The 22,667-nt window shown below is 36.9% G+C and overlaps 4 protein-coding genes across 4 annotated transcripts in view; 2 read left to right on the plus strand and 2 right to left on the minus strand.

Annotated features, from left to right (window-relative positions):
- LOC106092953 (uncharacterized) overlaps window positions 1-5,117 on the minus strand; it is a 181,428-nt gene extending 176,311 nt beyond the window's left edge. Inside the window, exon 1 of the mRNA XM_059369334.1 lies at window positions 4,796-5,117. The gene's annotated coding sequence lies outside the window, so the exon portion shown is untranslated. The remainder of the gene's footprint in view (window positions 1-4,795) is intronic.
- Window positions 5,118-5,456: 339 nt separating this feature from the next.
- On the plus strand, window positions 5,457-6,757 carry LOC106091653 (endonuclease G, mitochondrial). Its single transcript, XM_013258245.2, has 2 exons — window positions 5,457-5,704; window positions 5,775-6,757. The coding sequence occupies exons 1-2, from the start codon at window positions 5,570-5,572 to the stop codon at window positions 6,594-6,596; spliced, it is 957 nt and encodes a 318-aa protein (XP_013113699.1). The 5' UTR covers window positions 5,457-5,569; the 3' UTR covers window positions 6,597-6,757.
- Window positions 6,758-9,182: 2,425 nt separating this feature from the next.
- Window positions 9,183-12,336, minus strand: LOC106091659 (T-complex protein 1 subunit epsilon). Its single transcript, XM_013258256.2, has 4 exons — window positions 12,086-12,336; window positions 10,177-11,158; window positions 9,951-10,105; window positions 9,183-9,883 (listed from the first exon to the last, which is right to left on the minus strand). The coding sequence occupies exons 1-4, from the start codon at window positions 12,188-12,190 to the stop codon at window positions 9,500-9,502; spliced, it is 1,626 nt and encodes a 541-aa protein (XP_013113710.2). The 5' UTR covers window positions 12,191-12,336; the 3' UTR covers window positions 9,183-9,499.
- A 1,929-nt stretch (window positions 12,337-14,265) lies between these two features.
- On the plus strand, window positions 14,266-16,355 carry LOC106091658 (uncharacterized). The gene is made up of 2 exons (XM_013258255.2): window positions 14,266-14,879; window positions 15,117-16,355. Exons 1-2 carry the CDS (start codon window positions 14,820-14,822, stop codon window positions 15,948-15,950), a joined length of 894 nt encoding a protein of 297 aa, XP_013113709.1. The 5' UTR covers window positions 14,266-14,819; the 3' UTR covers window positions 15,951-16,355.
- The last annotated feature ends 6,312 nt before the right edge of the window (window positions 16,356-22,667 follow it).

Below are 22,667 nucleotides of genomic sequence, written 5' to 3' on the forward strand. Positions count from 1 at the left end.
AAAATTTTTTTGAAATATTGTCCTTGGACAGAATTTCTTTCAAATTATGTCTTTAGAAAAAATTTCACCGAAATTTTATCCCTAGAGTAAATTTTACCGAAATTTCGGACTTAAGTTAATTTCACTAAAATTTCGTACTTCGAAAAAATTTTACCGAAATATTACCTTTACAGAACATTTCATTGTCTTTAGAGAAATTTTCACCAAAATGTTGTCTTTAGAGAAAAAATGTCACCGACATTTTTTCCTAAGAGAAAATTTCACCAAAATTTTGTCTGCAGAGAAAATTTTACGAATTTTTTCATTAGATAGAAAATGTCACCGAAATTTGGTCTTTAAGACAAAATTTCCCTAAAATTTTTAGAGAGAATATTCACCGAAGTTTTGGTTTTAGAGCAATTTTTTTGAAATATTGTCTTTGAAGATAATTTTTTTCTTTGGAGAAGATTTCTTTCAATAGAGAAAATTTCTTTCAAATTAGGTCTTTAGAGAAAATTTCACCAAAATTTTGTCCTTAGAGAAAATTTTACCGAATTTTTTTCAACGAAATTTTGTCTTCAGAGAAATTTTCTCTAAAATTTTTCGGTAGAAAATATTTTACCATGCACAAGAATATGGGGTTCCAATCAGACGTGGAGTGGGGGTTGAGAGATCGCTTGTGGATGTGAAAGATGAGAGGCGTTGTGACGTCACGAATGGAATTCCCTGTGTGGATGTTGAGTGGACTGTAATTTGGAGGAGTTTTAACTTATTACTCGTACACAAAGGAATAATAAGTCAAATCAGAAAATGAGGTATCTCCTAAACGAGGGGAGGGGAAATAAGGAGACGGTAAGTGTTGAGTTATGAGATGTACAAAGGTTAGAGTTTTTATTGGGGAAAGAGAGAAGAAGTGTAGGAAGTATATTGCTCACCTTGCTGCGGTTGAGCTGTCGTACTAAAATGCTTATAACTAACAATTCACAATGGCCTTACAATCTATTCCAGATTAGTACGGATGGCAAAAAAGGAGGTGTCTGTTACGCTATACAATTTAAAGTAATTCACAATATAATTCAATGACATACAACTAATTCTATTACATATTTTTTAATTCAAATTTTTCCAACCAAAATTTTGTCTTTGAAGAAAATTTTTTGAAATATTGTCTTTGGAGAAATTTCTTTCAAATTATGTCTCTAGAGAAAATTTCACCAAAATTTCGTACTTAGAGAAAATTTCACCTAAATTTTTACCTCTGTAGAAAATTTCACTGAAATGTTGTCTTTAGAGAAAATGTCAGTGAAATTTCGTCTTTAGAGAAAATCTCACCGAAAGTTTGTTTCAAAGGAAGATTTCACCGACATTTTGTCTCTATGGAAAATTTCAACAAAACTTTGCCTTAAACAAATTTCACCGAAACTTTGTCTCTAGAAATAGAATTCATCAAATATTTGTCTTTAAAGAAAATTTCACCGAATTTTTGTATAGGGAAATTTTACTTAAACCGAAATTTTGTCGTTAGAAAAAATTTCACGGAAATTTTGTGTTTAGGCAAAATTTTACCGAAAAATTTTCTTTAGAGAAAAATTTACCAAAATTTTGTCTTAAAGAAAGTTTCAACGAAATTTCACCGAAATTTTGTCTGTAGAAAATATTTTGTCTCTAAAGATAACTACATTAAAGTTTTGCATTTAGAGACAATTTGATGGAAATCAACGATCTGGAAATTCCACCATAGCGCAGAGGTTAGCATATTCGCCTATGACGCTGAACGCCTGGGTACGAATCTTATCGAGACCATCAGTAAAAATTTTCGGCGGTGGTTTTCCCCTCCTAATGCTGGCAACATTTGTGAGGTACTATGCCATGTAAAACTTTTCTCCAAAGAGGTGTCGCACTGCGGCATGCCGTTCGGACTCGGCTATAAAAAGGAGGCCCCTTAACATTGAGCTTAAACTTGAATCGGAATGCACTCATTGATATGTGAGAAGTTTGCCCCTGTTCCTTAGTGGAATGTTTATGGCCAAAATTTGCATTTTTGTATAAATAATATAGTAATAAATATTTTTCGCACACCTAACGTAATGCCACGGAATCGGGCCATAACTAGTGTTTTTGGCAGCCTCAAGAAGAGTCCAAAATCCGAGGAGAATTGTGTTGTTGATTCCCGAAGCGCGATTCTCATTCTCATACGATATTAAGCACATGCCTCGAAGTAATCTTCATATCACTTTTCCCCTAATACCAAACCATAAATCAATAAAAAAAAAGAATCGGTCGAAATGCAGCAATACCTACCGATTATACGAGGGCCCTAGTAGTAAAAATTTTGCAAATTTATTCATCGCCCAAATCAGTATCCACCTTAAATTAATTGATTACGAGTTATCATAAGCCGAATAATTAGAGAAATGTCAAGAAAGGGGGAACTTCGATGTAAACTTTTAAAACGTCGATACGCTTTTGCCTCTTCTTTCATACGTTATCTATGCAGTTTTCCTGTTATTTTCGAAAACGTTGAATTTTGTTCTACATTTAACCCAAGGTAATAAGCTCACAGGTGTCGCCAACATTAGGAGCGGATAACCACTGTTGAAAATATTTTCGTATGTTCTCGCCTGGATTTTAACCCAGGCCTTCCGCGTCATTCGTGTGTTGGCAGGTTGCTTTACTCTAAGACTCTTCCTATTTTCAAAGAAACCTCCATTGACCAATATTACTCCGGTTTTGATCCCGAACTGACTCAACCCATGTCACTGCGGACATACACCTAAGCCAGTGATCGGCTCGTTTTGCGCTCTTAGCATGGAATTCCGTTCTTCTAACAAAATGACTAATTGTCCCACATTCCACGTCCCTAGGTAAGCTTAGGTTAGGTTGCAGATACTAATCCGCACCATGCCACTGTGGACATACGCCTAGCCAGTAATCGGCTTGTTGTGCGCTCAAAATACAACAAATTTACTTGGAAAAAGAAAATCTAAGTAGGAACTCCGTGCTACTTACAAAATCCTATATTGTTTTCCATGTCACTCCACTAAGTCGATTCATGTCTGGCATAGTGTCCCCACCTAAGTGCCGTTATCTGTTTGACGCGAAAGCCGGGCAATGGCAAAAGAAATCCTCCAACGTCTCATTATCTTCCCCGCATGCCCTACACATGCTATCACTTGCCGCACCGATTTTTTCATAACTGAACTCGTAATGTCCCTTCATGATACCAATAGATATGCTGACCTCCTTCTTACTTCCTTTCAGTAATACCCTCGTCTTCTCACGATCCGGATTACCCCGTATGATTTTCGCCATCTTGGCGACCGTTTCGCTGTTCCACAGGGTTGCTTTTGTATTCGTCGCCCACCCCCTCAACTCGGATTGCGTCGACCCGAAAGGCTACTGACGGCAGTCATCTGGTCTTCACCCTAAGTTGGCACACGCCTCAATGACATAGAAAATGCACCAACCTTTCATCATCTTCCCAACATGCCCTACACCAGCCATCACTTGCCGCACATATTCTGTATAAGTGCGCACGTAATCCTTTGTGTCCCGCTTTGATACCGAAAACTTACTGATCTCCTTCTTAGTTCCCTCAGTAATAGCCTCGTCATCACACGACCCGAATCTCCCAACAGGGTGTTCGTTATCCTATCAACAGTTTAACTCTTCCGTAGTGATACATTCGTCGCCCACGCCCATAACCCGGACTGCGTCGCCCCAAAAATCATTGCATGCATCAAGTTTACTGATGACAGTCCTCTAGCATTCGCGGCCAAATCGTCTGTCCTTTCACTCACCCTTCCTCTACTATGGCCCAGCACCCAAACGATGCGGAGAGTGCCATTCACAGGCAAGGCGTTAATCTTCTTACATTTTAAGACCTTCTATCAACCTGATAGTTGCTGATTATTACAAATCTGTTCTTATGAACATTCAGTCTTTTGGTTGAGCCTTTCCTTAACCATTTGTTTGGGTTTTTATACTTTAATATGTCAAGCCAAAGTCTTTGTGGGAATCAGACTCACGGGTCATTCTAGCTGTTAGTGCCAAAGTCATTAATTTGATGTTTTAACATACAATCATGGCCAAAACATATTTCCTGGACAACTTTTAATATTGTTTGTGTACTTCCTACATTTTGTTTGAATATTAAATTACCGGCACAGGATAGTTGTGAGTACCACACAGGCTGGAAGATTGAGCTCCAATGTGTGTGATGCTCATTGCTGTCACCAGAAGCTTAACTACGAGCTACCGAGCGCGTGCACAGGTTGCGGATAGTGAAAAGCTTCATACGGAGTAGCAGCAACGGCAGTCGCGGACAATCGGTGGTATCGAGAGGAGAGTCTCTATGAGAGGCCGGGAGGCACCGGCTCTTGCACAAATACTGAGTGCCTATGATGCTCAATATGACAAGGTGAGTTATTGGCGCCTTTAAATAACCAATGGCCACCCTCTTCCCAAGGCGATCGACCGTTTGGACCTGAACGAGCTTGCTCACAAACAGGAGCTTGACGAGAATCGCCACCTTCACATGAAAATGCAACAACAACCAACACGGCTACCGGGCCGCCTCATCGTTCTAGCTGTCATTAATTTAATGTTTTAATTATGAGGAGATCGTTAAGATGTAAACAAAACCAAAGGACAAAAATGTATTTCCTGGAAAACTTTTAACATTGTCTAAGATGGGGGACCGATTCTCCCAGTTGGATTTTGTACGACAATTTCGTCAAAATAGAGTGAACGCATATTGATGGATACTAATTCTGTAGGTTTAACGACTTTTGAGATCCAATGATACATACCTTACATAAATATTGCAGATTCCTGGTGGCGGGTGTAAACACAAATGTCTATTTCACTTATTTTCATTGCACTTATTTCATCTGCATTATATTACACGGCACTTATTTAATTTAATTGACACTATTGAAACTCATTTTATTCCCGAGCATAAACCTATTGTCTTATTTCGAGTTGCAGGCGTTTTGTATCCAGAAAAAAAATTCGAATGCTACAAACGTAAACAGAAAACAATGCCCAATGTTAGCAAGACAGCAACAGGCAACGATTTGTTCTTGTTGTTTTATTTTGACAACGGCATATGTTGTTGTTCTATTTTACAGCATTGAGAGAAGCTTTATATAAGAAAGCATTGTAGCAAAAGACAGTGTTTAATTGAATGTCATTTCTTTTTTTTTTTTTTTTTTTATTTTTTTTTTTTATTTCTTTATGTTGCCACCCTTATGAGTGGAATTATTTGGCCAGATTCACTCTCAATCGGGGAACCAAAACGCCACCACCAAATGTCATTTCTTATTTGAACTGATTGAATACGTTTTTTATATATTAAAATTTGTTTAAATACTATATTTTCTTCCTTTCAACGGGTTTTCTCAAAATTAATATCATCTGGCAGCTACATACACGAAGTTGCCACCTTTATTCGCACCATATGTTCGCTAACACAGAGATGTTTGCTCACGTGCATAGCAAAGGGAAAACGTCGACCTACCGATCTGGACAGGTGGACATTGACATTAAAGCCAATTAAGAATTGAATTCAGCAAATAGTTAAAAAAGTATGAATAAACACCTGCTTACAACTTTAGTTGCCGTTGGCTCTGCTGCATTTGGTTCATATCATTATGGAATTTATAAAGAAAGACAGAAGCACAGTGACATATTGCCGCTGAAACAAGCCGAACTCTTGCATAAGGTAAGTGGGTGGGTGGTGGGTGAATGCATGCACTTTGCATTTTTGTTTAATTTTAATTTCATTCTTGTAGCATTCACAGAAACCAGGTTTTCCCCTCTTTGCCTCAGTATCTGCCGCTGTACCTGCCACCACCCCCACCGCACAAGATGTTAATCTTACCGCTACTCCCAGTCGTGTATCGGAAATTATGAAATTTGGATTCCCTAGTCTGGACTCAGTGCGAAGTTACTCGGACTTTGTTCTTAGCTATGATCGTAGAAATCGTGTTCCATACTGGGTTTTTGAACATCTTACAGCCGAGTCTATAGCTAAAAACGAGGCGGTGGATAGATCTAAATGTGAATTTAGGCCCGATGATAGCATTCATCCTTATTTCCAATCACAAAACTCCGATTATAGACGTTCAGGCTTTGACCGCGGTCATATGGCTGCTGCTGGAAATCACAAACGCCATCAGAAACACTGCGATGATACATTCTATCTTACCAATATGGCGCCACAAGTGGGTCAAGGTTTCAATCGTGACAGCTGGGAGCGGCTAGAATACTATACACGTACTCTGACCAAAACCTATCCAAACGTGTATGTATGCACGGGACCACTCTACTTGCCACGTCAAGAAGATGATGGCAAAAAATATGTTAAATATCAGGTGATAGGAAACAATAACGTGGCCGTACCCACACATTTCTATAAAATAATTGTTGGCGAAACCTCGGACAATCGCTTGGAGATGGAGGCGTATGTTATGCCCAATCAAGTGATCAGCGATGACACGCCTTTGACAGTTTTTCAAGTCCCCCCAGAGTCTGTGGAAAGAGCAGCAGGCCTTTTATTTTTCGACAGGATCAATAAGAAACAATTGACCAAAATCAATGGTAAAAAAGTGTAGTTTGTGCAATTTTATTTAAAAAGTTCAATTTTGTTTAATATTTAATTATATGTGAAAAGTATTTGTGTGAGGCATGTTTCAAAAACCATCAGTGCAAAATAGTTCATAAATGCAATTGGAGTTCAATAAAGTATTTATATTAAATTTTTATTTAAAAATTATGACATAAAATGGAATGCGTATATATTGGGTTGCCCAAAAAGTAATTGCGGATTTTTCATATAGTCGGCGTTGACAAATTTTTTCACAGCTTGTGACTCTGTAATTGCATTCTTTCTTCTGTCAGTTATCAGCTGTTACTTTTAGCTTGCTTTAGAAAAAAAGTGTAAAAAAAGTATATTTGATTAAAGTTCATTCTAAGTTTTATTAAAAATGCATTTACTTAAAACATCGGCAATTACTTTTTGGGCAACCCAATATTTAATTAGCATTCGGAGTTTGGATTTCATAGAATATGTTAATGACGATTTTTTTATATAGGCCGATCTCCCTACTATTCCCGGTCGCAAACACTTGAGGCACTACTACTTCCAGGCTTGAGTTTATCCCTAGGCCATAACACTACAGAGATAAACAAGTCCAGGAGATAAATACTACGACGCGGCACGGGATAACTATGAGCATCGCACAGGCTGGAACTTTGAGCTTAATGTGTGTGGTTTTCTTCGTTATCACGAGAAGCTTAGCTAAGAGGTACCGGAGGTACTCCATACGGAGTAGCTGCAACTGCAGTCGCGAACAATCAACCGTATTGAGGGAAGAGTCTCAGTGAGAGGCCGGGTGGCAGCGGCCCTTGCTTAAATACTGAGTGCATATGAATGCTGGCTTATACTATATTCCATGCTTAGCCTTTAGTTCAATCTGCTATGTAGAACTACTCCGAAAAATTTCGACTCCACTTCTGGGAAGTCGGTAGCTTTAAAGCTGGAGTTTCCCTCCTACATGTGAATAGGGATCAGTTTCGTCTACTCCGTGTCTACACTCAGGCTATGACACGGGTTAACTATGAGCATCACACAGGTTGAAACACTGAGCTTCGATTTGTATGGCTGTGTGTTATACACTGAGGCGGCAGCCCTTGCCGATGAAGAACACCATCGGGTCAATCCGGTGCGTATGGTGTTTTGTATGGTGTTCATCGTTATCAAGAGAAGCTCAATCCGTCCACAAGTTACTGACAATCAGCGTCATGAGTGGAGAGTCTCAGTGAGGGGACGGGTGGCACTGTATCTTTCGAAATACTCAGTGCCTGTGTTTGGAGCCCACCGCAGCGTAGAGATTAGCATATCCGACTATGGCGCTGAATGCCTGGGTTCGAATACTGGCGAGAACATCAGAAATAAAATTTTAGCGGTGGTTATGCTCTTTTAATGTTGGCAAAATCTGAGAGGGACTATGCAATGTAAAAAATTCTCCTCAAAGAGGTGTCACATCAGATCTTCTATCTATTATGAACAGCGTCTACCCCAAGGATCCAGAGTGGCGGTGTGATAAAATCAGTTTGAGTTGTTCCCCTAATAACATGTGCCTTTACGGTCGCAACACCGATACTGGACAAGACATCTGAAATTTTGCCAACGAATTAAGTCTGACTGATGACACACTCTACCCTAGACACGAAGATTGTAATCTGTTACCGAGTATGTTGAAGCTATGGTGAAAAATTTTCCCAACTGTTGTGGTGGGAATTCATCCTCGTCAATCTCCGACAACCGAGGCCACCTTAGCGCAGAGGTTCGAATCCTGGCGAGTACATCAGAAAAAAATTTCAGCGGAGGTTATGCCCCCCAAATGCTGGCAACATTTGTGCGGTACTATGTCATGTAAAAGCTTCTCCCCAAAGAGGGTTTGTTGTCGTAGCCAAATTTTCATGTGGAGTTGGCGATACTCGTCAAGCTCCTGTAGGTAAACAAGCTCGTTCCCATCCAAAGAACCGATTGCCGCGGGAACAGAGTGACCATTGGTTATTTAATGGCGCCAATAACTCGCCTTGCCATATTGGGCATCATAGGCATTTAGTATTTGTGCAAGGACAATTAGCGATACCGCTAATTGTACGCGATTACAGCTACTCCTCCGTATAGAGCATTCCACTATCTGCAACATGTGGACGCGCCCAGTAGCTCGCAGTTTAGTTTCTCGTGACAGCAATGAGTGCCACACAAATTGGAGCTGAATTTTCCAGCCTGTGTGGTGCTCACCATCCCATCCCATGCTGGGTCCCCTAAGAGGTGTCGCACAGCTGCACTCCGTTCGGACTAGGCTATAAAAAGGAGGCCCCTTATCATTGAGCTAAAACTTCAATCGAACAGCACTCATTGATGAGAGTAGTTTGCCCCTGTTCCTTAATGGAATGTTCATGGGCAAATTTACATTTGCAATCTCCCACAACAGTGTGGGATGTATTCCGCCTAGCCGACCAAAAGGTAATAAGGCAGCACGTGCCGATGCCAGCTAATTTAAAACCGATGAGGAATGCATCAGTTTGTGCAATCCGCTTAGAAGAAGGCAACTCCATGTTGTATTCTTGAGTGACTATGCTCAGCGCACCCAAAACAATCTGCCTTGATTTAAAAACAGTAAAAATTTAACTACAATCCAAGATTGTGTTTTTAGTTTTATTATGTAGTATAATTAAGCGCTTTTTTATATATAAAGGTATGACATAGTTTTGAAGCAAGTTTTTATTTGATATTGGAAGTTCAAAACCGATCTTCAATCAACATAAGAAGAATCAAACAGTTAATACGCAAAACATAATGAAAATGTGGGGTGAGAGGAATGAGAGTTAAAAATGCATTGGAGATGTGGTGGTGGGAAATAACATAACCAAATTAGTTGGGTTAACTTAGGGAAACGACATGAAAAATTCAGATGATGTATTGTGGATGATATGCCTAGGTTTACATATCGCCCTGTGCCTTCGAGCGTACATCATCGATTTTCAATATCATCTTAACCAATTGTGTGGCCAAGAGGATTTGTTGCTTCTTGGAATTAAGAGATTCCACTACATTGTGATTTTTCATGTTTGAATCACCGGTTAACATGCAATCCACACCCAAACTGGGACAGTTTTCAGCAACTTGACGTGCCTTGAGCTCAGACAAGGTTTCAATGGGATGTAGGCCACTGTTTTCGGCCAAAGCCAAGGGGATATTTTCCAAGGCCACAGCAAAGGAACGGAAGGCATACTGTTCTAGAGTAGAGAGTTGATCGGCCTCCTTGGCCACAGCCAAAGAACAGCTGATTTCGGCAGCACCACCACCATAAACAATGCGGGAATCCTAAAAGATTTAAAAGAAATTTTAAAAATTTAACATAAAATTAGGCATTGATCATGAGCCAACTTACCTTCACCAGGGAACGCACAACACACAGGGCATCGTGTATGGAACGTTTAGCTTCGGCAGTAATCATTTGATTGCCACCACGTAAGAAAATTGTAACAGCCTTTGAGTTCATGCATTCTTCGATGACCAGCATCTTGTCCTTAGAAGTACCAAAAGCTAAAAAAAAAACCAAGAAATATTGTATGAAAATGGTTTAAATAATTTTTTGTTTCTTTTTTGCTACTTACAAACTTCACGTACGAGACCAGCGGTGCCCAATTTCTCGGCTGTCAATTCCTCAAAACGTGGTACAATTCTGCCACCAGTAGCAATGGCAATCAACTCAATTTCGGGACCACCCACCCAACGAACTGCAGGCAAATTATGTTGCAGCAACAAGTGATTGGCCTCATCATCGAAACCCCACTGGCAAATGGCCAAAGTGGCTCCAGCATCCTTAACCTGTTTTACCATCAGTGTGAATTTCTCCTGTTCATATTCACGCAAGGCACGATAATCTTCCGCAGAGGTAACATCCAACTTATGCTTGGTCTTTGGCTTTGGTGGTTCAAAGGGGCAGGTTAAAATGGCCAATTTAACATCACGCAATGTCTTGGGCATTTGCGCATGGCTCATGGTCTTGTCCACCACCACACCCTTAACCAACATTGAGTCTTCCATGCGACCACCAACTTTAGTCTCAATCTTAATCAATTCAAAGTTGACATCCTTCTTTTCAATATCGGCAACATTGAGCACAGCATCAACAGCCATTTCGGCCATTTGACGGTGGCATTTGTTAACAATTTTCGAGCCCAAAGTAGTCATGGCAATTTGAATAAGGGGTTCCTTGTTGTTGGGATCAATGGGGAAGGGTTCGGCAATAGCATCCAATTGTTTGACAGCACATTGGGCAGCCAATTCAAAGCCATCAGCAATACGTATGGGATGAATGCCACGATCAATTAAACCCTCTGCCTGTTCCAGTAGAGCGCCGGCCAATACAACCACACCGGTGGTGCCATCGCCAATTTCATCATCTTGCGATTGCGACAATTGTACCATCAATTTGCCAATTTCATGTTCGACATCCATTAGCTTCATAATGGTGGCACCGTCATTAGTCACGGTAACATCCCCATCGGGGCTTACCATAATCTTGTCCAAGCCTTTGGGACCCAAAGAAGTCTTAATGGTGGAGGCGATTTGGCGAGCCGCCATAATGTGACTCTGAAAAACAAAAGTGGAGAGAATGTCAATTAAAATGTGAATTATTGAATGTTTTTGGAGAATTGGTAACAGTGGAAAGTTCTTCATAGGTAATAAAAGTGGTGATGATTTCTTTCACTCGATGTATTTACAAATTTCTACAAAGGGCACATTACAACGCAAAAAAAAATCGTTGCAAAGAGGCAAACGCCGCAGATTATTCTAGCATGACCCCAGGAATAATGAACTCTGTATTTAGGTCTCGAGCCTGGGTTCTACCAAACACTTAAAAGAAATTTTTAATGTAACTTTTTCCATTACCTGCTCCTATAAAATCTGATATCTGATTCTAGAAAACACAGACATGGAGAAGGCAGTTTGTTAGATTTAAGCAAAAAAAAAACTGTTTTTCATAACCGGAACATTGTTTTAGTTTCCCTTTCTGACATAGCCCTTTAAAAAATCATCGACAATCAATCGCCCACTCTCATTGGATTTGTTGACCATCTGTTCAAATGCACACACGCTGACTCGTAGACGTTCTATTGTGAGTCATTTCTTTGGCGTCTTTAACCTCAAATTAATTAAGACTCAAAATTGTTTGGACTCCTTCAGCAAACTGACGTCATGTAATTGTAAAAACCTACAACAAATTTCTATTTTGCAATTCAATAGACTAATTTGAAAGATGAGCAAGTCATTTGACTATTTGCTTCTTGTAAAACATTGAAACAAAAACTGCATTTAATAAAAATCATGAATCACTTTAGCTCGCACTCACTGACCATCTGGAAATTTCTGTTCACTAAAAAGCCGGTAGGGACATAAGGAAGGCAAATTTGTGCACAAAGTCTTCTTACATTTATCGAAACATATTATTTATATAGTCCTTTCTTCACTTGAATTGTTTTTTAAGGAATTTATTTGATATTTCCAATTTTTTCTTACTTTTATGGCATCTGTGCCTGTGATGCGCTTTTGTTTATCTTGTTCCCGCAAAATGATGAAAGGTCTGCCATATTCATCGAAGGCAAAGGTGCCTGGAAATGCCATTATAAGTTTGGTTTATTTTCTTTAAGGATTTCACACGGATTCCTTTGGATTTCTTTCACAGTTTTTTCAAATAATTTGCGAATAAATTCTCCTTCAACGAAAGACCGACCGTTTGACGAACTCAACCCCAACCGGCTGCGAATTGTCAAAATTTCATTCTCGTGATTCTTGAGAGTTGCCATACCATAACCGAACACAATGGGTCAGTTCGCGTACTTTTCCAGTTAAATTTGCAGAAGAAAAAAACCCGTTTACTGCTCGTCCGTATTCAGGATTCACTAATAGAAGGTTAGGTCACATGCAAAAACACAAAGTGGATAGGCCCCATAAACATCATTAAGGATGTCAAATCTGACTATTGAAAATGTCATCATATAGGAGAAAACGTAAACAAAGAATGAATGTAAAAAGAGAACAAGTTGACATCCTCAATGCCAAGTACTGCCAAATATTAAAAAAAAGTATATCGGCTGATCGCTTGGCTTAACCTTATTCAGTGAATCCTGGTCCGTATTTAATGGCTCGATCATCTATTTTCCTGATCAAACCTGTTGAGATGGTGGCATAAATTCCCGCTAGGTTTTCAAATTTCTGGACACTTCCTAATTGACATTCTAGTTGTTATTTGCATTAACATATGTAGCAGCCACAGGTTCAGAAGATTTATGGTTATAAACGTGTTAAATAAAAATTAAGCCAATTAAAATGAGAAAAAGAAGTAAAATGTGAAAAAAATCCATACAAAGCATTTGACGTTCTAGTGGGATTTCGAAGCAACTCTGGAATTGAAAAATTCCATCAGCTGCGCTTGTGGCTTTACCTTGTATAAATTTGCCTAGGCATAGTCCATGGCGAAACAATTAAAGGTGGTCTCATTTGTACAACAACCACAAATCAAATGATGCTATCTGCCATCTTGGCAAAAAGCTGATCATAGTTTTGCCAACACACGTAAAGAAATTTATGTGTGTGTGTGCATACACGAGCAGAGAATATACGAGAAAGAAGATAACAACAAAGAGAATGCAAACAAAAATCTTTCATCTCAAAAACGTCAAACCTGGCCAGCTGTTAACAGCTGTTCGCCTGAGACCACCTTTTTAAATCAGCCTTGGGCATAGTCCAAGACATATTCATTTACAGGTAGGGGCAGTTGCCCAACGACAAAATATTGAGTTCACTATCTGTCAAAATCAGTGATTAGTGCAACTCGGATTTTGTGCGTTACTATTGGTTTGCGGATTTTTTAAAATAAAGTAAATGCATTTTTAATAAAGCTTAGAATGAACTTTAATCAAATATACTTTTTTTACACTTTTTTCTAAAGCAAGCCAAAAGTAACAGCTGATAACTGACAGAAGAAAGAATGCAATTATAGAGTCACAAGCTGTGAAAAAATTTGTCAACGCCGACTATATGAAAAATCCGCAATTACTTTTTGGGCAACCCAATAGTTCGCGCCATTTTTCATTGTTTGTGTGTTGTATGGTTCTAAACCATGGTACAAGAACTTAGAAGGCAGGGTCATTTGCCTAACAACAAAATTTTTCTGTGCAGCCCTGGTGGATTGTGTACAACTCGTAATGTCAAATGCCGGCTGGGCAGCAGTATGTTTAATAATTTTTCTGGCCCAGAGAAATTCATAAGTTATTGTTTTATTCACCCACCAATGAGAGCCAAATTCAATGTCGAGTGAAAAACGTATCTCGGCATTTCCTTTCATAAACGAGACACCACATCAAGAAATAGAAGCCAAATCAATTATGGAAGCAATAAAATATGCATGTAAAAATTGTGATGGTGAAAATATTAAATCTTCCAAGCAGATGATTTGTTATTGCCACTAAAACAACCACAAAGAACCGTAAAACGACCAAGCATTTTTCCTTCTTTCAATTTTCAAACCTCTTCTAGTTATTGTAGTTTCACCGCGGGTAGATTTTGTTGTTTTGCTAATGACGATACCTCTTAATTGTACCACGTAAAGCAATGACGAATAAAATGCGGAGCCAATGAAAGGTAAAGTGAACGCCGTAGTCTTTTTCACAGTCTGGTCGTCATCGTGGTATCGTGATATTGTTGTAGTTGTGAGCCAGCGAAAGAATAATAATAATAAAAATAAATACACTCACTCAAAAAGAAAAAAACAACAACAAAGGGCGAAAATTATAACAATAAAACTGGAAAGAAAGAAATTTACACAACTACTCCATACAACTACGAAACTTGAATCAATTTCGCATGGTTTCTAGTTTCCCCGTCTACTTGGGTTTTTGTTAAAAAGAACTACGGCATTCATCTTCATCATTAGGCACACACAAACACACCCATACACGCGGCCCGTAATCGTATACATATATATATATTGTTGAAAGCAATACGCGGAACAGGGCCAAAGAAACGAAGAAAGAACACAATAACAAAGCAGAATAGAAGACCAGAGCAAAAGAAAATTAAATTGTTTATTTTGTTCATTTTCCGGACACAGAAGAGAGAATTTTCGACTATTCTCTTTTTGTACAAAACAACATCACCGTCTTCATAGCAAATCCATCATCATCATCATCGTCGTCGCTTATCGTTGGGGTTTTTCACTTGCTTGGGAAAGTGTACAGCGAATGTTCTAAGGATGTCTGAATATCATAGATTAACGGACCAGAAATATTCCGAGGCTGAGTACCTTTTTCAGGTGAGTAGTGTTGAATGATTACTTTAGTTTTTGGACCGTTAGAATGGGTTTTTTATGTTGAGTGTTGTCTTTGGAAATTGTGTGAGTTTTCGATGTGTGTATAATTTTTTTGTAATTCCCTTTTGTGTATTTTGTTTGTGCTGCTTTACGCTGCTGGCCGGGTCAATATTTTTGGTGCTACGATACTCTACAACCAACTACTAACTACTACAATTAAAACAACAACGACGGCAACAGACAATCGAAATGGCCAAATCAGATGAAGAATTTGATGTGGAATTGTGTTCGACGCCACCCTCCTCACATACAGAACTGGAATTGGAGCTGATGGCCAACGATCCCCAGTCAATATACTCGTGGACGTTGGTGAAGCGGCGGCGACCTCGCAGACGTTATACGGTATCGCATGGTGGTGGTGGCGGTGCCGGCGGTGGTGCTGGCACTTGCCAAAATGGGAGTGGAGGTGCCGTTCAATGCAATACCTCAGTTGGAAGTTTACCACCAGCCCCGCCATCAACGCCCACTTCTTTGACACCCACCAACACTAGCCTGCTGTCCACGTCGGCTGCAAATGGTTCAACAGATGAACCAGATAATCAGCGAATCGACAGTCTTCTATACATTCTCGACTATGCACCCAAGTACAAACGAAAGAAACTGAAAGAGCAGCAACGCACTGATGCTGAACTAGCAGAACTGTTTAATGTTGTCTCCATAACCGCCTCCAAGGGTAATTCATCAGCCTCCGCAACGTCCAAAATGAAAGTGCAACCAGAACGTGGGGTGGCGCCCATGTCACGCACAATACGAAAACCTCTCGGCACGAGAGCTTTCAAACTCAACCGAAGACTTAAGGAATTCTTTGAAACAGACGAAGAAGATTCCGTCTCAGCACCCGAATACGATACCGAAGAAGAGGATACACGATTTCATCGTTTGGGACGTATAAAACCCTCCGGAAAACTACTACAACGTAAGCGGCAAAGAAAGTTTGCCCGCTTCGAGCATCAAGAACGCATGGAGGCCATGGTCGATATATTCGATGAAGCTATGAATTTCAATGAAACCTAGAAGGCAACCATGTTCAACCCACGATAATAGAGGTTATGAAGATGGCACGTCGAAGCTGCACAAAATGATATCCAGGACCATCGTTTTTGTGTGCTAACGTGTGTGAGTGTTTTTGGTATGTAGAGATTTAAGGGCTGGTTTGGTCTTTGCTATGACTGAGTTGGAAGTTGTTAGTTAGTACTTAAACATTAACTATGGAATACCTGAATTAATGGATTCAAATGTGTTGGTAGTTAGTATAAAAAAAAAATACAGTTATTAAAGGGGGATTTTGCTAGAGGAGCTCATCGAATTGGGGATTTTGTTGTTGTGTATGGGGATTAATGCTATAAGTATTAGTTTTCATATAAACGTGTGATTTAAAAGAAAAATTAAACGCCAGTTTTGCTTTAAACAAATTTAAAATTTAATTTTTCCATCCATGGGAAGAAAAGGGTTTTTTTTATTTAAATTGTAGGGTTTAGAGTGGAAAGAACTGCCAATTGTTTTTGATTTTTTAATCATCTTATAAGCCGGGCCGGACACTAAGTGGTAACCTGTGCTGGCTTTAATTATGATAATATGCAATGAAATGAAGAAGAAAGAATTAACTCTTGAATTGTTGGATTAAGTGACCCACAAACAAGTTGCACAACCCCCTGAAGGGCCACCCAGACTTCCTCTTAATATTCAAGTTCGTTCAACATATACGTAATCCACGTTACGCAAATGGAGTCTCAGTGATCATACTCGGGGATCTCAATTAAAAAAAACCTTGTTAATTTTTTGTAGGGTGGCCCACGAAAAGTTAATTAACTGGTAGACAGTTCATCCCAGCTGTTGAGAGCGCTTATTTTCGATTTTCTCTTCACGTTCGACTATGGACGGCAACCCAACTCCAGTTATTTTATTCCCAAACACCACTCTCAACTACTGTACCGGTAGCAGCGTCTCAGCCATATTATGATGTGGACACATAATAGGCCATTTATTAGAGAAAGAAGAGTGGTATACAAAGTCGATGGTAGAATGGTGGTTTATCAATATAAGCCATTTTAAATCTTCCCAAAAGTCCGCAACGACATGTGGTTTTTATGAAATGAAGAGATTCCCGGTAAGGAAGAGGAAAATAATCTAAAACTTGTCATTTCGAAAGGTACGCCGATTCTACCTAATGCTGTTATTGTTGATGCAGTGTCTTGTACACTGAGGCGGCAGCCCTTGCCGATGGAGGACTTCATCGGGTCAATCTGGTACGTACAACCGGCTGCCATGGGATTGAAAGGAGGGTTGAATAGAGGGTGTTGTTTTGGTTAATAAATGAAATGAAATGATAATAATCCGCTCCATGTAAAGGAAAAGGTACATAGTTCTATCTGCAAGGCCAGTGCACTAACAAAGAAGCCATTCCAGATGCTTGCATCTCTTCTCTACTTTCCACTGTTCGTAAGATTAAAAATACAACTACTTTATACTCAAGATAAGGTATGATTAGTCCTCCACATCCTTCTGTCTTGGGCTTTGGCGTTAGTCGACGCCTCTATGCTGCTATCGTTGTAGCATGAGCCGATCCTGTTTTATTTTACTTATCTATGGCACTATCGTTTGGATTCTGCTGTGCTTATAATTTCAAATCTTTGCAATAGTTCAGAATGACAAGTTGGGTTAAATATTTTCAGGCAATGAAAAAGGTACTCACCAAATATTCTTCGCTTTCTTTCATTTGCATCTTTACTTCTTCCTACCGTTCATAAGTGTAGGTTCAAAATGTCTTAGACTTAAAATAAGGTATACTTTATCTTCAACTTGGCTTTAGGCTGTATATTTTAACCCTTCTTTCAAGCATTTGTCGACATATCTATGTGAAGGTCGTTGTGAAATATGTGGATCCTATTGACCAAATATTCATTGCAATTTTGTATTCAGTAAAACTTTCATTGCAATTTTGCCTTTAGGGAACATTTCATAGGAATGTTGTCGTTAGGGAAAATTTCATAGGAATTTTGTCTTTAGGTAAAATTTCATAGAAATTTTGTCTTGAGGTAAAATTTCATAGAAATTTTGTCTTGAGGTAAAATTTCATAGAAATTTTGTCTTTAGGGAAAATTTCATAGAAATTTTGTCTTTAGGGAAATTTTCATAGAAATTTTGTCTTTAGGGAAAATTTCATAGAAATTTTGTCTTAGGGAAAATTTCATAGAAATTTTGTCTTTAGGGAAAATTTCATAGAAATTTTGTCTTTAGGGAAAATTTCATAGAAATTTTGTCTTTAGGGAAAATTTCATAGAAATTTTGTCTTTAGGGAAAATTTGATAGAAATTTTGTCTTTAGGGAAAATTTCATAGAAATTTTGTCTTTAGGGAAAATTTCATAGAAATTTTGTCTTTAGGGAAAATTTCATAGAAATTTTGTCTTTAGGGAAAATTTCATAGAAATTTTGTCTTTAGGGAAAATTTCATAGAAATTTTGTCTTTAGGGAAAATTTCATAGAAATTTTGTCTTTAGGGAAAATTTCATAGAAATTTTGTCTTTAGGGAAGATTTAGTGAACTTATACGAAAAGTCAGTCACTTTTTGTCCTTATTTGATCGACAGTATGCTAAAGTGTTCTGGCAGTTCGGCATCCATGTTCAGATTTCCAATCCAAAACTGACTCCATAGTGGTCGTTCTCTCTACTTTGTTCATCGTAGTGGATGATCCATTCCAGGGATATTTGTCCTCCTTTTTAATTTCCGCAATACCATTGTACCAGGCAACCCAAGACAACACTATGTAATGTGCTCGGGGTTTATTAAGTATTTTAAACATTCCGCCATGCACTTCAACCTCACTGTCATCGAATCCAAGGCCTTAAGCGCAGAATTCAAAGGCAATAAATGCCTTCCCAGGATTTGATTTGCGTTTTTGGAATGGCACAGACATCTGCCTGAAAGACCGAACAATCGTTCGATAGTCTCAGCGACATACCGATATCGAGTGAATTGGAGAAGGCCCCACAGAGCACCCCTGTATGACCTTCGTGCTAGCAGTAAAGACCAGGGCAGTGTACAACACACTGCTACAGCAACCACAACACAACCAGCTATTGTTGTTGTTGTAGAAACATTTTTTTGTAAAAGTAGCGATCCACGTCAAGCTCCATAGATGAGCTCGTATCGGTTCATAGAACCGATCGCAGCGAAAACGTTATGACCATTGGCTATTTAAAGGCGCCAATAACTCGCCTTGTTATATCAAGTATCATAGGAACTCAGTATTTAAGCAAGAGCCGGTGCCGCTAGGCCTCTCACTGAGTCTTTGCACTCGATATCGCTAATTGTCTGCGACTGCAATTGCAGCTACTCCATACATGAAGCATTTCACCATCCGCATCCTCTCAGCAGAGCTTCTCGTACTGACGAAAAACACCACACAAATCGGAGTTCAGAGTTCCAACCCGTGTGGTGCTCATAGTTATCCCTTGCCGGGCCATAACCAAGGCTTTTGCCTCAAGCATTCGCTTTTAAATCATCTTTTTGGGAAAAAATCCTGAAGATCTTACCTTGTATCAATCTTGGTGCCAGATAGTCTAAGAACTTCCTTAGCCTACCCTTAAGCAGCTGTGGTATATAAAATAGGTTGTGTGTGGTCGTAGCCGACCTTCTTCAGAATGTCAAGCTATATCAGCTTTAGCGCAATTTTGTCGGTACAGTTTTCTTCAGTAAAAATTTCATTGAGATTTTTTCTTTAGTAAAAAAAATTTTAAAATTTTTTTTTAGTAAAAATTTGTTTGAAATTTTTTCTTTAGCAAAAATTTTTTTGAAATTTTTTCTTTAGTAAAAATTTCTTTAAAATTTTTTCCTTAGCAAAAATTTTATTGAAATTGTTTCTTTAGTAAAAAGTTCATTAAAATTTTTTCTTTAGTAAAAATTTGTTTGAAATTTTTTCTTTAGCAAAAATTTTTTTGAAATTTTTTCTTTAGTAAAAATTTCTTTGAAATTTTTTCTTTAGTAAAAGATTCTTTGAAATTTTTTCTTTAGAAAAAATTTCTTTAAAATTTTTTCCTTAGTAAAAATTTTATTGAAATTGTTTCTTTAGTAAAAAGTTCATTAAAATTTTTTCTTTAGTAAAAATTTCTTTGAAATTTTTTCTTTAGCAAAAATTCCTTTAAAATTTTTTCTTTAGTAAAAATTTCTTTGAAATTTTTTCTTTAGTAAAAATTTCTTTTGAAATTTTTTCTTTAGTAAAAATTTTATTGAAATTTTTTCTTAAATAAAAATTTCATTGAAATTTTTTCTTTAGTAAAAATTTCTTTGAAATTTTTTCTTTAGTATAAATTTCTTTGAAATTTTTTCTTTAGTAAAAATTTCATTGAAATTTTTTCTTTGATAAAAATTTCTTTGAAATTTTTTCTTTAGTAAAAATTTCTTTGAAATTTTTTCTGTAGTAAAAATTTCTTTGAAATTTTTTCTTTAGTAAAAATTTCTTTGAAATTTTTTCTGTAGTAAAAATTTCTTTAAAATTTTTTCTTTAGTAAAAATTTCTTTGAAATTTTTTCTTTAGTAAAAATTTCTTAGAAATTTTTTCTTTAGTAAAAATTTCTTTGAAATTGGTTCTTCAGTTAAAATTTCTTTAAATTTTTTTTTTAGTAAAAATTTCTTTAAAATTTTTTCTTTAATAAAAATTTCTTTGAAATTTTTTCTTTAGTATAAACTTCTTTGAAATTTTTTCTTTAATAAAAATTTCTTTGAAATTTTTTCTTTAGTATAAACTTCTTTGAAATTTTTTCTTTAGTAAAAATTTTTTTTTAATTTTTTCTTTAGTGAAAATTTCATTGAAATTTTTTCTTTACTAAAAATTACATTGAAATTTTTTCTTAGTAAAAATTTCATTGAAATGTTTTCTTCAGTAAAAATTTCATTAAAATTTTTTTCTTTAGTAAAAATTTCATTAAAATTAGTAAAAATTTCCTTGACATACGAGCGACTTTTGGCTGCTACTAAGGTTTAGGCCTTTCCATTATTTCATCCTTGTTTTGTTTGGAAATGAAAACTTCTCTAACTATGAGGTTGTTGATCAAGCTTTTACAAGCTTCAAAGGTTTGGAAATGTCTTAGACAATTTCCTAGGGACAACCATCATAGCAAATGGTATAAAGTTGTAAATTGTTATATCTTCACCAATATATTCTAGATAGAATTCTTTAAGTATTTTGAGATTTATAATCACCTCAAGGCATAGATAATAAAAAGAAAAAATGTTTTGTTTAATGTTTAATTTTTGTATAGAAACTCTCGTTAACAACAAGGTCCCCATTTAAAACTTTGATTGTGAGTATAGTTATAAAAAAATGTAGCCCCGAATTTTTTAAATTGTATTAATAATACAAAATACACTTTTAACCAGCCAGCCCTTAACGGCAACAACAACAATAATAATATATAATATAATTATAAAAACATTAAAAGGTAAAACTGAAGGAATGAAAACACAAAATAATGTAACTCAAAACAAAAAAAAAAATATTAAAACAAAAAAATTAAAAAAAGGAACAAAAAATGGGTCTCAATGTGATGAAGAATGAATTTCTGTATAATTTTAAATTAATATGTTTATAATATTGTGTTTTTCTTTTCAATAACTCCATAAATCTTTAATTGAGTAAATTAAAAAATGAATTAAGTTTTTTTTTGATAATTCTATAGCCAGCCTACTTCTTCTATTGCTCCCTTACAATATCTTAGGTTTACTATTATAATTTTGTTATTTTGTAAACTACTAAAAAAAGGAAAATATATGAAAATTTATATATTTATATATATATAACAAACAAAAAAAAACAAAAACAAACAATTCACAAAAAAGAAAAAGAAAACAAGCTAGAACACAACACAAACACGAAAACCTCAGACTAAATATTGTAAACAGTTAATTTTAGCGACTGAAAACGAATTAGTACCTTTTTTTCCCCCAAACAAACCACAAAACATCAAACAAATGCTTCCTCTGCCAGCTCTTCAAGTGAAGTGAAAAGTTATAGTAGGCCGACCTCCCTTCTCCTCCTCCTTACCCTCCCTCTTCTACTAATTCTAATCCTCCTGCTCCTTGGGACCTTTTGTGGCCTGCAATATGGTGGCTTTGGGCTGCAGGACAAAATTCAAATATTGTGATTAATTAATATATATATAAATGTATAATATATATTTAATTTTAAATTTTTAATTTAAACGAGATGGTTCTTATGATGACGAGATGATGACGATAATGATGACGATGTGTATACTTAGTTGGTTTTAAGTTTAAAACAAAATGACCTCTCTCTACTTTAAATTCCTATCCCCCCTTATCATTTCCTTATGATTAATTAATTTAAAAGATTTATTTTCTATCCCCCCATATTTCCCCACCTTCCCCTATATCCCATTGTATTTGATATTACCTGTACTAATTTTACGATGAAACCCCTCCCCCACCCCCCCTCAAAATGAATTTATTAAACAAAACAAAACAAAAAAAACAAAAAAAAAACAACAATGTTGTTAGCGTTATAATGGTTTTAGTTCGAAACGAAATCAATCAAACCGTTTTCTTTATGTATATGTATGCATATATATGTATAGTATGTATTCCATTTTATTATGCGATATCATGGACTTTTTTTAGTTTTATAAAACTCTTATGAACGTATTACGTTCCACATTATCTATACGCATATTTTATTATTATTATTTTAGTTTTTTTAAAGTTCCAAACACTTTGA

Source organism: Stomoxys calcitrans, chromosome 5 (assembly GCF_963082655.1).
Source record: "Stomoxys calcitrans chromosome 5, idStoCalc2.1, whole genome shotgun sequence".
NCBI lineage: Eukaryota > Metazoa > Arthropoda > Insecta > Diptera > Muscidae > Stomoxys > Stomoxys calcitrans.